The 15,831-nt window shown below is 52.3% G+C and overlaps 1 protein-coding gene across 2 annotated transcripts in view; it reads right to left on the reverse strand.

Annotated features, from left to right (window-relative positions):
* The window catches only part of CNTFR (ciliary neurotrophic factor receptor), a 200,830-nt gene that overhangs the window by 9,051 nt on the left and 175,948 nt on the right, over positions 1 to 15,831 (reverse strand). For both annotated transcript variants that reach the window (XM_030969396.1, XM_030969397.1), the window contains 3 exons: positions 13,443 to 13,560; positions 12,471 to 12,637; positions 5,216 to 5,379 (listed from right to left, as the gene is read on the reverse strand). In XM_030969396.1, the coding sequence (XP_030825256.1) occupies positions 5,216 to 5,379; positions 12,471 to 12,637; positions 13,443 to 13,560 (449 nt within the window). The remainder of the gene's footprint in view (positions 1 to 5,215; positions 5,380 to 12,470; positions 12,638 to 13,442; positions 13,561 to 15,831) is intronic.

Here is a 15,831-nt window from a genome sequence, read left to right on the forward strand (position 1 = left end):
AGCAGCTTCCAAGGGGGCTGAGAGCACCCAGGCAATGCCAGCCAAGGGTCCTGAACCTGCTCTGTCCCAGAAAAGGTGATTTCTGGGCATTTCCCACCCCTACCCTCCTTTGAGAAAGTCTCTGCTTCAGCTCTGCTTGCCCCACGCTGAGCTGCGAGTGACACTATTAAAGCCTAAATATTTTGCTCCCACCTATTAATTCTTTGGATTTCCCCCCCCTTCTTTTTTAATCACTGACTTTGCAGCCGGGAGGGGAAGGGAGAGAAATGCTGCAATAAAAGCTACCAGGCGTGAAGTTGTAACCCAGCTTGCTGAGGGTGACCTCCCTGCCAAGACTGCCTTGCAAAGAGGGGGAGTGTAGGCAAAGCAGCACAGGCACAGGGGGATGCAGATGGGCACAAGGAAGCACTCCTGCTGCAAATGACATTGCCACCGTGCCGGCGGGGACGCTGCTGTGGCAGCAAGTGGCACTAATTGCCTTCCTACCCAGCTTGCTCCATCCCTCTCCTTGCCCATCACAGATAGGATATATGCATTAGCTCACACTTTCAGGCTGTTTCAGGCTGCCCCAAGGCAGGAACTTCCAGAGACAGCATGTAAGATTCACCTCTCTGATGAAAAAATGTCACTTTGCCCTGGGAGACAAGCCTGAGCCCGCCCTGGCAGCCACTTCCAATATGGACAAGGCAGGTCAGTCGGGGGACAATGCCATCCTTGCACCAACAAACCCAAAACTAAGTATTTGGCAATGCCCGCAAACTTTTCATTCCTGTCCCCAAAACCCCATCATTTAACTGCATCAGAGCAGGCACAGATGTCTGCGTGGGGTTTTTGTTTTGTTTTTTTTTGCCCCAGCTCCTAAAATCCTGTGATGGTAGGAGCACTTCTGCTTGCACTTCCAGAGAAGGACGCTCCCAGCCTTTGCAAATGCTCACGAACATGGCCCTAATGCTTCCAACGCAGAAGAGGAAGGAGAGAATTCAACCACATTATTAGCTTTAAATATCTCATGACCTTTTCCTGCAAATCTCAAGATCTGAGGTGCAGCCCGCCTCATGGTTCGTTAACATTTCATGTTGTCAGCGCGGCCAATGGGTTCAATTAGACTTCAGGACGGCATCTGCAAATTGCTGGCAACCCGCAGTAGGAAATCCTCCCTCGGTCTGGCCACCAGCTCTGACGCTGCACAAGAAATACCTTCTTGAGCCCTGTCACATTCCTGGGATGTGCACAGAGCTGGCAAGCGCTCAGCGCACGTGATCTCCCCTCCAAAAACTGCGAGAAGGGGGGATGCAGCTCCAGAAAATGCCATGGGAAGGGAGCAAATTGGGCGCAAGGCCTGCCCGTGGCTCCCCAGAGATGCTCGGGATGGTGTCTGGCCACCCGGCTGCATGCAGGGGTGAGCGTGCAGATGTGCTCGCGGGGAGATCGCATGTGCGAGCGCCGCGATCGCTGCTGCTGCTGCTGCGAGTTAACTGAAGGAGCCTGTAAAACCAGAAACAGGCTATTAGCAATCCATTAGGAAAGGGTATCCAGTTCCAGCCTAGGTAAGCCATTAGAGGAACATCTGAGAGCATTAGGAAAGCTCGCTTGGGGCCAGGATGGGGCTATAAAACAGAAGAGGAAACCACGCTAATCTGGCTTGAATTACAAACTTAAAAGAGGGAGAAAAATAAAGGATACCCTAAACATTTAATGTTTTATATTTAGGAGACAGAAGGGGAGATTTTGCCAAAAGGAGAGAATAAAAAACCTGTTTAGGCTACAAATATCCATCTCTCTTCTGGCAGCAGAGAAACCACTAGCCCCTCCTCCAGAAAGGGAGGAGTGTGATTTTAAAGTTGCTTGCGTTTCAGAGTGAGCTCAGTGCTGGTGGGGTGGAGGGGAGTTTTTGGCCACATGATGTGGCATGATGTGATACGGCTGCATCCCCAACAGCTACAAAATGCTTGTGCCCAGGGTTCAAGGCAGCTGCTGTGCAATCTGGCACATGCTTCACTGCATGCCCATGTGAGAATTCATCATCATCATCCCTCCATGATAGTAATTCCCAGAGCAAACTGCAACATGAGAGCTGCTAAGTGGAGAGGTACTGCTGAGCAGGGGAAAGGGACTGCAAATGGCACACTGGGGCTCAAACCCAATTTGCAAAGCACTGGGCAGGTGACAAGGCTGTTCTCCCCACCGCTGGGTCAGCCCCAGAGATTGCTTCATGGCGTGGGGTGCTTGGGCCAGGCACCACTGGACTTTCTCTGGAGCAGGGGAAACTGCATTTCTGGCCAGCTCACACCGTGGCAGTCTCGATAAGACCCACTGCTCCCGCCACGGATGGCTTCATCTTCTGGTGCCAAGCCCTGGCATTATTAAAATCCTGAAAGGAAGAGCCTGGAAGAAAGCAGACGCTGATTGAATCAGGCCCTATGGTATTCGACAGCTCGACATCCATCTGATCCTATTAGTGCTCATTGGGTCCTGCCTGCCGAGGTGCTGTGCATAAATCAGACCCTGCAAAGATAACAGGAGGTGGAGAGGTGAAAGAGGAGCTGCTTCTTCTGCCAAGAAACACCGCATGTGAGCATGGATATTCTGTCTCTGGGCAGCCTCGGATGCTCCTTTGTGGGTTTTCTCCTGCAGGGATGCTGGGCTTCCCACAGGGCTGCCAAGTACATGCTTAAAACCCATGGCAGAGGTGGGCTGCCATGAGGAGGCAGGGACAGGGCTCAGCTTGTGGACCCTGGGCAGACAGGGACATGCCAGAACATGAGGTTACCCAACTCCTTCTGACTGCTGGCAGGGACTTCTCCTCTCCCTACTGAGCTCCAAGCTGCCCCATTGTCAGTGTGCAGGTTGTGTGGGCATAAAAAGCAAGGACTTCTCTGTGCAAGATGCCAGTGGGGACAGCAAGAGCCAAGATGGGGGGCAGCTCACGGCAAGAGACCTGCACCTCCACGAGAATTAAGACACCCCTGTGCAAGCATGGCACGTGTGAACACCTCATCCTTTCTCAGGGCACTCACCTGTTTGAGCTGAGACCCAACACCAGCACTGCAGGGCAAGAGAGACAGAGGAGCTACTCTTGGACCTATCAAACTGTGTCCTTCCCTCTTCTATCTCGATTTGGGGGAACAAGGACACCCTCCAAAACAATAAGAAGGCAAACAAAGAGTGCAGGGAGGCTTGGGCATGGTCCCAGCATGATGACATTGGTGGGGTTAATTTTAGGTACAAACACCTGCATTTGCAGGGTGCTCAGCTGGGCTAAGCAGGTTGAATGTACCAGTGGGGTCTGGGGTCAGACCAGCTCCAGCTGCTGCAGCACTGCCTTTCTCTGGTGTTTGGGAAACGATTGAATCAGGCTTTGCAAATAATTCATCTGATGAATAGTGGCAGTTTTCCTCAAATCATCCACAAATCAGATTTTTCATTAACCAGCCAGCAGGGTAGGGAGTCGGAAAACAAGGCTGGCACCTCACTCACTGAATGCTTGCACTTGCTCACTGAGCAAATTATTCCCCAAACACTCTTCTCCATCAGTCAGTGATGAGGAACATGTCTTTTGCAAGGGGATATTGATTAAAAGCTGTACCCAGGACTGCTGCACCTTCCTGAAATGCTGGGAAATGAAGCCCTTCCTGGTCATCTTGCACTCACCAGGAGAGGGTCTCTCTGCATCTCGGGGTATTTTTACATAGAAGAAATTAAGTTTTTAACTTTACCAACTAGGATTGCCCTGCCACCAGTGTCACCAACACCTCCATGTATTTCCCACCATCACTGCCTGTCTGAGGGCACTGATGGAGAGGCCACAGCATCCCCTCAGGGCTCTGCCAGAGGGGACTGGCATGGCTTGACTCTGCAATTATGATACCCCAGATCCAGTGATAGAGGGCCCAGTCACTCTGAGGGTGTTGAGGTAGGAGGTAGCTCAGTGGCTACCCCACCATTTTTGGATGCAAACCAGGGTATTTGCCTGGATCAGGCTGTGGCAGGGTAAAACCATCAGCTTTTTCCACAACAATTGCACACCTTGAGAAAAAAACAGTGTTGTGTGTGGCAGTTCCCACTAAATCTTCCCCTTTTTACACAGCTTCTACAGTTTGAGCATTCCTTCCCCAGATGAAAAAAAAATACCTATGGAAAACTAATAACCAAACTCCACCGATGCTTTCTAACCCCTCTGGATGCTCCACAGATGCTCTCCCACTACTAGAAAAGAAGCAAAGGGCAAAGAGGCAAGCAGGAAAACCCTCTTATTTTCAGAGCCATCAGCAAATACTACAATTTGAAACACAACCTGTGGTGCTGCCTCATCAAAAAGCCCAAGCAAAAGGAAAAAGTCACCAAGACCTCGCAGAGCCATGAGCAAAGCCTCCCATGCACTATTCCAACATTTCTCTCCCCAGGAAGTCCTGGCTGGAAGAAAATCCCACTTGGCTCTTTGATGCAGGTGCCCAGGGACCCAGTGCTGCCTCTTATTTCACTTTTGTTTTTTTCAGCAAAATCCTTTATCAAGTAAAGCACCTAACTGGTTTTCAACTGGCCCAGCTTGGGCACAGAAGGGATGCTGGATGAGCTATGCCAGAGCAGCAGCACCTCCTCTCCAGCCACAGAATGCTTTCCTACCCAACTTGAGCATAAAAGCAGCACACAGAGGTTTAAAAAAAAAAAAAAAAAGAAAAACCCGTTTGTTATCTTCCTGCAGTAACAAATGAAATCTGTCCTCCAGGCTACCAAGGATTTCACTGACTATTTTTTTTAAAGAAACAAGAAATAAAAGTAAGAAATACGATAACATCTCAGCAATTGCTTGGTGACTGTGCTCTGAGTTATGGTGAGCGGTATTTTATCTCCAGTTCAAAATCTAAATGTGGCAGAGGCACATTTAAATGTGGTGACATTTATACTTTAAATGCCTTTTACATCTCGTTGGCAAGTTTTATATAGAACATATGTATGGAAAGTAGATAGGGGCCACGGATGAAAATGCAGAACAGGGAGAGGCTGCAGAGCCATTTGTAGGCAGAGTGTGAGCCACAAAAAAGGTGGAGAGGAAGAGAAAAGCAATGAGAAAGAGAAGGAGAGGAACAGCCTCTAGGTTGCCTGAGCAGTAAATATACATATTTTTTGTCCCTGAACACTTTTTTGCAATGCAGCTTGTTCCCAGTCACCAGCTCGCCCCTCTCCCTCACATCCCAGGCAGTGCAGCATCACTCACGTGTTGCCACTGGTCCAGGATGAGGGGCCGATACCGCAGGAAGAACTTCAGTGGGAAAGACTCAGGGTCAGGCCACGATGAGGGGTTTTGCCATGACACCTCCAGTCTTCGAGGGTTATTGGGCACAGGTTTGGCCACCACACTCTCCGGAGGGTCTGGCTTTACTGTAAGAGAAGCAAAGAGGGGGATTGGCAAAGCGTTGCATGTGGCTTACTCCCTTTACACCCCTTGGCAAAGCTGGCTGGGCTTTGCACCATGTGCTTTCCAAGAGGAGCAGCCAACATGCATCCTTTCCCCAAACTAATTAGATGCAAATCACTTTTTGCTGTCCAGGTCAGTCGTATGGCTGTCCTGGCTCAAAATACCACCATTAAGGAGGTGACAGCACTGGAGACACATGGAAACAACCAGGTCAGGGCAGAGAGCGTCCCTCCTACACAGGGCTAATTGGATCAGGATGAGGAGCCCACCAAGCCAAAATCTTGCACTTTCCTTGCAACTGCTGTGAGTTGTGATTTCTGTGAGTCTGACACACATTCAAGCCCCACAATAATGCGGCAGATTTTGGCCCCTGGGCTCAGAGCTGGGGTTTTCAGGATTCAAAGCATTGGCACATCGTATTTACTAAAGGGGAAGGATTGCCCTGGTCACTTTCCAACCCAGCTCTCTCTCTCTCACTGCCCTGCTCTGCTTTTGGGATATGGGAATATTTTCTTGCTACCTGCCATGTATTTCAGGTGAATATTAATTGGCTGTGAGCTATGCAACCTGCTTTGATGTTGCAGCTACTTCCAGAGTGCCGGAAGCTTGTCCCAGACAGGCTGTGATGGATGTCGCTGCCTGTTGCAGAGCAGTCCTTGCTCCTTGCCAAGGGTTTGATCACATCCTTGACAGCTCAAACTCCCAATTGCAACAGCAAAGCTCAAAAAATTTGTGTACGCCCATGCTTATCCTTTAATCATGGTCAGGAAGGAGCTGGACACATGGAGCTAGGCACACAGCTCTGCCAGAGGTGGATGAGGGCTCTCTGTGCACTCCAAAAATAGCAATGCACATGAGTGTTCCTGTGCTGGGAAGACACTTAAGCCCCTTCCAAGTCCACATGCTGGCAAGTGGATCCCTCCTGACCTGAAAATTTCTGGATTGAACAATGGTCCCTGGGCTCTGACCGCCTTGAGCAGAAGCCTGTCAAGATATCAGCATCAAACTCCCCTCCGCAGGATGTGGGAGGGATGGTGGGGCTGTGGGGAGCCCCCTTCTGCCTGGCAGAGCTCCTGCCCAGCAGTCAGGTCTTCTCCATGCTGACCCCAGGGTCCACCTGCTGTGGGTGGGCAGTGATGCCCTCACAGGGGTGTTGCTTACCCTGAGAGGGGAAGGAGGTGGTGGTGAGCGAGCTGCTCCCTCATCACCCAAGCCTGCTGCAGCCCTGCCCAAAGTGTGTGAAGGGCATCTTTCCCTCACTCAGACGGGACCAGGTGCTGATGCCTGTCCAGTCTGGGGCAAGTGCAGTCACATGTGAGCTGCTTGCTGCCACCCCTGCTCCAGAATGATGGTGGCATTGCAGCAACTGTCCCTGCAGCGCCACCGCTTGCTCCTCTTGAAGAAACCAGCCTGTGATGCTTTGGGAACACACTTTCTTGTCTGCAGGTGAGGCAGAGAGGGTGCTGAAGTGAAGCCACAGCCCAGCTACCCTAGTGGGACCTGTTTTCCCTGAGACATGGCCCGCCACTACCTCTGTCTCCCCAGCCTCCTCTTGCTCAGTACCCTGGCACACAGCCTGCTGTGTGTGTGCCATCATCACCATCATCTTCACCACCACCCTGGCTTTCACCACCTTCCCTCTGTCACAGTGAGTCCCAGCAGGGCTGGACAGCTTCCTCCTTCCCAATGTCATTTCAGGCTCAGAGGCTGCTCCCAGGGACTCTGGCAATGGCTGGTCAGCTGGTGAGCCTGACCACAGTGTCTTGTGCCACCTCCCAGCTCCCACAGACTCCTCTCTGTGGCAGGACGGGGTGCAATTTTCCATTTACAGCTTTATCCTCGGCAGCAGGAGCGCTTCTCTGGGGCTGTGCTGTGCTGAGCTACTCCAGATGGCTCTGCAATTCCTCTGCTCACTCTGAATCCCAGGGCTGGGGCTGGACATCAGCTTCCATCGACAGGGACTTGGAGTCCAAACACATACGGAAAAGTATAAATCCAGCGTTGGCTCAGAAGGATGGGTTTGCAAAACAAAAGTCTGTTTGGCTGAACGAATGCAGATGACTGTGAACTGCAGCTCTGCAGTGAGGAAGTGGGAAGGAAAGTGCTGGGCTAGGGATGGATGCAATGGATTACTCCCTGGGGTAATGCAGGGGGCCTGGCCCTGGTTTTTAGTATGCCAGCCTGAAGGCATGATTAAATTCAGTTGGGCATGGCAAATGTGCTTGGGCAGCAATGAGAAATACTAGTGTGACTGTTAAAGGAAGTCAGGAAAAAAAGTGCCCTGAGGCCCAGGTGGGAGTCACCTGCCCATTTTGCAGGGATGTGACCCCTAGCCCCTCTCCTGTGAGCTGGACACTGTTGCTGGTGCACAGAGGAAGGCTGCCCTGGCTCCAGTTTCATGTTCCCAGCTGCTATGAGCCTTCAAACAGCTCTGCAGATTAACAGAAAAACCAAAAGTCCCTGGTACCTCCTCATGTGTCCCTCCATCCACAGGATTCCTGCCCAGGCTAGAGAGTACAGCAGGGACAATCCTCCCAAAACCACAAAGCCAAAGATGTTCCTGCCATGTCCTTCCAAGGCAGTGGAGACACAACAGCCAGGAGAAGGGACCATACCTCTGGCAGCCAGTCCAGAGAGGACAAACCTATGTCTCTTAGGACAGACCTCATCCTGCTCTGCTCATCACGGGAAACACCTGGACTGGTCCCACAGGGGCCAGCTGAGGAGTGAGGGGAGACAGGCTGTGTCCAGCTTTCTGATTTCTGTATGACCTTGAAGGAGTCCTTTATACCCTGCAGACAGGGACGAGTGCACCTCCTTCCCCAGCCTTTGTCTGCCTCCATTCAGCCTGCACATGGTGAGGCAGGGGCTGTCTGGCTGTACATCAGCAAGCATAATAGAGCCCTGTCCTCACTGAGGGCCTGCAGGCAGTAACGTAATAAAAGCAGTAATAGTAATAATAATAATGGATGATGGGCATTAGGCTGAGTACTGGTTAAGCGGCTATAAAACCAGATGTAATATTATCCTGCAGAGCTAAGGGAGCATCATCAGACATTCCTGGGAAGGGGACTTGGCCAGGAGGCTACTCACAGCTCTTCCCTCTTGGTTTTTGGCTGCTGTGTCTAAGACAGGGCTTGAAGTGCAAGAAGAGCATCAGGGAGCAGCTTCTCCTTAAGGCGCTGCACGCTCACGCCTGTTAACTGTGAGTCTTCAGCTATCCATCGCCCCTGGCTGTTGTCAGACATGTCTCAAAATGAATCTGCTGGTTCAGAAAGGCAGCTGAGACCCTGTGGCATGGAGTGGCCCATCGCCCATCCCGTCTCTCCAAGAAGCACTAAAATGGATCCCTTGCGGCCATTAAATATCCCCTGGCATTTTCCATGAGCAGAGGGATATTAAACTCCATGTCTTAGCCAAATGTCAGTCTAGGTAATTTAATTCTGCCTTCCTAAGTAGTATGAATTGAACTGACCTTCTGCTTAGGCAACTGTATACCTGTGTTCAAAGACTCTGAATTTCATGCAGACATGGGCATCATGCAGCCTCTCTGAGATGCTCTGCATCTTCATCAGCCCAGAGCTGGAATTGGAAGGATCAGATGACCTTCTCAAGGTCACACAAGGCATGAGCAGCACATTTGATGAAGGAATCCACACCTGCAAGGCCCCATCCAAGGCTGCCTTCCTCATTTTAATGCTGTGCATCTTCTCATATTTTTCCTCAGGATCGTATGAGGAGAAAGGTGCTGAGGCAGGATGCTGATGTGACTGCGTGGTGGTGCTGTCCTGGCTTTCCTGGGGAATGCAAAAAACAGCTCTTGGGCTGAAACACAAGTGAGGAAGGCGTGATTGTATTCTAGTCAGCCAAAAATGTCCCCATGCTGTTCCAGCCATCATGAAGGAGGTGGCAGCTCCTTACACAACACCTCACTCCTCCCTGGCATCTTCTTCTGCCTCCAGGTCCTCTTCCCTACAGTCCCTTTTCCTCCTCTCTGAGGCTGGAGCCTGATGTCCGTAGGGCTCTGCAGGACCTCCTCACACTCACCTTTATTAATATTAATACTTCTGCAGAAGATGTAATTATGAAAACAATTTGCAGGAGCAAGATGAGGAAGAAGGCAGTCCGGATCTCCTACCAATAGGAGATGGGGGCCAGAGGGCCGGAAAAGCTTTTCCACTCATCATTGAAAATGACAATGCAGAGTGACCCTTTGCAGCTGGCTGCTAATAACCAGCACGGCATGACTGCCAGCAAGGCATGGGCTCAGGACAGCAAAAGAAAGTACCAGTTATTTTCCACTCAATTAGAGACTCTTCCCAGCGGCTGGGGGAGGGATTTTCTTCTGGCGACTTCGGGGATGGAGAAAGGAGTGAAGAAGCAAAACCTAAGGAGGTCACTCATTCCCAGGGGGTTTTTGTGCTTGCCCAGGCTGGATGGGCGGTCTGACCCAGCAGAGGGTCTTCTCCCAGCTCAGATGGTGCTGGGAGGGAGAGCTGCCTGCCCTGCATTGCTCTCTCCTTGGCTTTGGATTTTGCTCTGTCCCCAGCAGGGCATGAGATCGGAGCTACGTGGCTGCACTTTAACCTCCATGCAGAAGGTATGATGTTTTTCTCTAGGCTAAGGGGGAAACACAAGGCAGGCTCTGACAACCAGAGCCCAGGGATTTCTGGAGAAGCATCACACAGGTGCTGGCTGACACCGTCTCTTCATTTTAGCAGGATGTGCGCAGATGTTGCAATGCTCCCACTCAGCATTTTCTCAATGAGCCAAAGCAGCGGCTTTGCCCTGAGCCATAGGTTTTCCACCCTCCATCTAGCAAAGGGAAACCCATAAAAATCTCCCAGATGAGAGCTCATTGGGCCAGCTGAGATCCCCAGAGAACCTACTGGATGCTAGATCCACACCTCCAGCACTCCCCCCGCTGGGACACAGTCCTGGATTGCAGCTGTAGAGAGGAAAGCTGGAAGAGACTCTGAAGCTTCAGCGAGGACTGCAGGCAACCTGGGGCAAAACTGCCCAGCAAAACGCAGCAATGCAGTGCACTTAACACCAGGATGGCATGAGGAGAAGTTCCACTCGGGGTGGGTGGCTGTTGTTCAGCAGCAGCAGATGCTGTAATGATCTGCTAAGCCTGTGACTGCCTGATTCAGCACTCTGTCACCATCCTGTCTGTGCTGCTGGTACATGGCACCTGTACCAAATCCTGAGGAGGAGAATTTCACAGTTGTGCAGAATATGGAGATTTTAAGGCCACTGGATACTGAAGTGGTTATGGGAGTGGGCTGGTGCAGGACACGGCCTCTCCTATCGGCATCAGCCCATCACCCCTTCCCCAAGTGCCATCCTGGAGCCAGGTGATGCCAGGTGGTGTGACCCCTCAGTGCACTGCTGAGACACAGTCAGGCACCCTGCACCTGTCCAGGCACTTGTGCAAGAGGCAGCAATAGTAGACCCATGCTAAGGGCTGGCCCGGGGCAGTGCTGGCCTCTGCTCACCACTCCTCTGACCTGGGCAGAGTTCAAACTGCTGTGCTGGATCCAGCTTTGTGCTGGTGTTGGGATGCCCGAGGCTTGCAGCTGGGTGTGCTTCCCCAGGGGAGCTGCCCTTGTGTGCTGGATGGAGGAGCAGATGTTTGGGAAGCTAGGCAGGGCTTGGGTGGGATACAGATGTTACAAGAGGGTGCCCTGAACTCCTGCAGGAGGGAATGCAAGGAACTTGGAAAATGTTGCTTAATTGCTGTCCTGGGTCATGCAGGCTGGAGGTTACCCTCATTTTTAAGGAGTGTATCTTCCACAAACACAACAATTTCCATTTAAAGGCGCCCAAATGACTGAAATTCCACCATTTCCCTTCTAAACTCTCTCCCTTGCTATCGGCATTCCCAGTGCACTGATGAACACAAGCTTCAGGTATGGCCATGGCTGCAGACACACAGCAGGACAGTCCCCACTCCGAAGTTATTTCCCTGCTCTGTTCAGAGCTGGTACCTTGTTTGATATTTTCCAGGATTTGGGGTACAAAGAGAAAATCTGGTATAGCAGTGGAGCTTCTCTTCTTGCACTCCAGCACTTCCAGCTTCTCCATGCTGTGATGTGTAGCACATCAAAGGCAAAGACCAACCACTGGCTGCACTTTAATTATTCACTTATTTGTTTTTCAGGTTCAGTAATTGCTACACGCAACCAGAAAATTATTTTCCAGCGTATTCCTGAACTCCATTCTCTCCTATTTTTCCTGTTCTTTGAGGATGTCACAGCACCAGCTGTAATCCGGCTTTGGATGTCGGAAAATGCTCCCTGCTTTGCTGTGTTTGGCACTGCATTGCTCAGTTCATGCCCACCCTGCAGTCAGGGCAGTTTCTCTGCCCTGGGTTTGGACATGGCTGGGAAGCATCCCTGTGGCACAGCCTGGGATGTGGACACCCCAGCCCACAGGACCTGCTGCTCCCTGTCCCACTCTGCTGTCCTGGTGGGGCAGTGAACACGTGCAAAAGAAGGAATAGGGTTTTGAGGAGAATATCAGGTAAGGGCTGGGGGGACTATTGGAGAGCTGTATCCTGACTAAGGATGGAGACAAGAGAATGGGACATTTCAATTTCTCTTCCAATCCTAATTCCCATGACTCTGCTTCCAGCACAAACACCAAATCTCTCCTTTAGGGACACTCTGAGGGGTAAGAATGACAACACCATTTGGACCTCACAATTTTCACAGCTCTCTGCCCTAATACGTGGCAGCTTTTCCCCCAGCATCCCAAACAGGGGAGAACTCGGCAACGATGGGCTGATCTGGACCACTGGGAGTGGGATCACACATGACACCAGTCTATGGAGGCTGCCTGTGGGCATCCTGCCCGGCTCCCCCAGGATGCTCAGGTGCCAGCAGGGCCCTGGGAATGGGAGGGGCTCAGGGAGGAGGCCAGAGCGGCTCAGACCATGGACAGGCAGAATCTCCACCTGGAGAGCCAGTCCCTTCCCTGCCCCATCTTCCCAAGGGATGACAATGCTGAGCAAGCCAGCCCCAGCACTGCCAGCTGCTGTTGTGGAAGTTACCTATGGCGAACTCGTCAAAGGTGAGCGTGGTGAAGTTTTTGCCCAGAGGATTCGTGACTGTCAGGGTCACCTTGTACTTCACTGTTGAGAAGAGCTGGAGGTATCTGATGTGACACCTGTTTTTGGGAATGGCGTCCTTCTCACACACCATGTCTTTTGTGCCGTGTCTGGAAAGCAGAGGTGAGAAGAGCTGTTACCTGTGGATGCTGTTACCCAACCTGCTGGAGGAAGGAGGCAGATGGTGCAGCTCTGCATGGCCACTAAGACAATGGTCCCCATGCACCAGCCCTTCCTGCAGCCAAAGGGCTGCTCTCTTCCTGCCAGGGAATTGTGTGGGCTCCTGTGTATGTGGTTTTCTCCCAAGCCTACACAGAGGCTTCAGTGAACATCCTCATGCTGGCCCCGAGGAAAGAATGGGACCCTGCTGGGGTTGGGTTTGGGTCTGGCCCTCCCATGGGAGGAACAAGGTCTCCTGATGGTGACACAACCTCAGAAGATAATACATGGCATCAGCCTCTATAAGAGCTGTGCCAGAACTCAGGCTCAGAGTAGGGAATGATGCCATTCCCTAGGTGAGAGACACTGCTGCTGCCCAACAACATCCAGCTTACACCAGGAAAGAGCATGGATATGCCAAACTTGCCAAAAAAAAGTGGGCACGACATCCACTACAGACAAGTGGAGTAGAGACTATGGTGTTGGGAAGCAGGGAAAGGGGACCTGGGGGATGGGGACTTTCCTGGTCCCTTCTAAGGAAATTGAAACTTTCTTGGCACAAAGTCCTGGTCCCAAACATCCAGTTTGTACGTTCCCAGAAAATCCTTCCCCATGCCCATTTTTGGGACACTGATGCCATATGCTCAGCACAGGTCAGCCCCACTGCCCCAAGTCTTCATGGCCCTACCTGAGGTCTGCTCCAGGCTGTGGGGACTGAAACTCACCCTGTTGCACCCTTTCTTCCCAGACACTTACATGACAGAGATGTTGAAGGAGTTGGGTATGTAGGTGGGAGTGGGCAGGTGCCAGCTGCAGTAGAAACCCTTCGGGTAGTTGTTGGACCGACACATCAGCACTGGCTCCTTCGGGGGGGCTGCCAGGGAAAGAGAAAGGGTAATTAACCTAATTAGCCTGCTGAGGTGGGCTTATCACCAAGTTCTGAGCAAAGCGATGACCCACCACTCCCAGCTGCTGCCAGACTGAGAGGGGAGAGTTTGCAAGGGGAGCCTGGCCTGTGTTTATCAGATGCTGGAAGGATCTGGGGGTCTTTGTCCCATGTCTTCTGCTGAGGTCCTCCATGACACCTTGCTTTGGGCTGGGCAGTAAAAACCTCACCTTCTCCCTGGGCAGCTCACTGCTTCTAATGAAGGGTGCAGTGATACAGATGGTTTGCAGGTACCAGGGGAAATTGTCTTCAAGGCTGTGACAGAGACGTTGCTGATGAGGAGGAGGTGCTGCTCTCTTGACCTCATTAATCTACACTGCTCACAGCTTTCTCTGCCACATCCCTGGGGAGTGATAAACTTATTGAGGGATGATCCTCCAAATGATCAGAGGTCACCAAAGGGAGGAAATAGGACCACTGGCAAGATGAAGAGGAACAATGCAAAACCAGTAGAGAAAATCCAGCTCTGCAAGAGGACTAACAGTGTTAACAGTTATGGCATGGGCAAGAGCATCCCTGACTCTGCTGCACTGCCTCCAAAGAGTCACAGAGGCAACAGGAGACAGGATGAGAGCACCCAGAGGGAGCAGCCTTCCTCTGGTGTGGAAGCTTTGGGAGGCATCTCCTAAGTTACACCCCATTGGCTCCTTCCCCTATTCTTATGCCTGAACATAGGTGTTCCTGAGCCACTCCCTCCCATTTCCCTGACTGGCCCTAATCTTTGTACTGCCCTGAGACTGGGGTCAGCCCCCAGGCCCCTGGAGAAGGAAAGGGGGACTCTCCATGTGTGTGGGCTGGGACCTGAACATCTCACCGCACGGCTGAATTAAACATCTGTGGATATTATGCAAAGGTCATTTTTGCTTCTTTACTGAGCATCAGCTGATCCCAGAGGTTAGAGGCACAAGAGGATTTTAAACCCAGTGAAGTGTTCACACTGTACTTGGCTTTCCTGGATGCATGTGCAGTGCACTCTGCTTTCTGCAGGAGCACAGCATTTGCTCTGCAAAATGCTGAGGGAAGGTGCATGAGAAGAATGAGATTTTATATCTTTTGGCTGATAAATTTTGCCCTTGTTGGTAAAAACCTGACCTGATCTGACACCAAAGTCAACTCTTCTTGGTACCCAGGCGCTTGCACTGATTGTTAAGAACAGCACCCTGGCACAGTGCCTTGCCATAAAATACACTCTCTGGGCTGGATGTGCACCATGATTCCCCTTGGAAAGCTGTCTGATCCTGTGGTGCTCCCTCTTTCCCTTCCTTCATTGGCCCTCATCCCCATCCATCCGCTGGGAATATCCCAGGACCTGCTCTTCTCTCCCAGCAGGCATTTTGAATCAAACCGAACAGACCCGGCAGCCCCAGAGCCTCTCCAGCCCCACAGCCCGGGTGTCACTGGCTTGACACACCAGGGGCACAGCTTTCTCGGGAATGAGCCCCAGCCGCGACTGGAGTCTACAGCTTACTACGGTCTACAGCGGGGAAACTGAGGCACAGGCTTTGCGCACCCCCGGTGCCCCTGGGGCAGGGCTTAGAGGGGGCAAGCAGCTGATAAGGGAGCCAAGGGCAGCAGAGTCAGGGAGCAAGGAGGAGAGGGAGAGGGAGCGGAGGGGGCAGGCGGGAACGAGGGAGGGAGGGAAGGAGGGAGGGCTGTGCCGCTCCGCTCCGTGTTCCTCCTAATGGCCATTTCAGCCTTCAGCCGGCAGACGAAGGCCAGAGCCTGGTTAATGAGCCTCCGGGTTAAATTATTCAAGCAGACCCTCCACATCAAAACAGAATGGCTAATCGCAAAGCCAGAGACAAGGGCCTGATCCCTGCTACAGCCCCATCCTCTTCCTCCTCCCCGCAGGCTCCTTAACCCCTTCCCTGCCTGCCCTGGGCAAGGGCAGCACCGCTGTTTGCGGGGTGCAATGCGGGGGTCGGGGGGTGTCCGGGGGGGCTGAAGGGGTGCAGGGGGCTTGGGGACAGCCTCCGGGTGCCGGGTGACCGCGTGGTGGCGCTGTGGGCTAACAGCACCTGCCCGGCACCCGGCAAAGCGGGATGGGCCGGCGATGCTGCTCGGGGATGCTGGGGACACCGGGGATGCCACCGTAGGCGACTCGCACACTTGCTGCTGGTGCTCAGCTGCTCCTCCCGTGACCGAGAGTCGCAGGGAAGCCGGGCTGAAGCAGGCGGGGCTTTTTCGAGCGTTCCTGGA

This window comes from Camarhynchus parvulus, chromosome Z, assembly GCF_901933205.1.
Source record: "Camarhynchus parvulus chromosome Z, STF_HiC, whole genome shotgun sequence".
Lineage (NCBI taxonomy): Eukaryota > Metazoa > Chordata > Aves > Passeriformes > Thraupidae > Camarhynchus > Camarhynchus parvulus.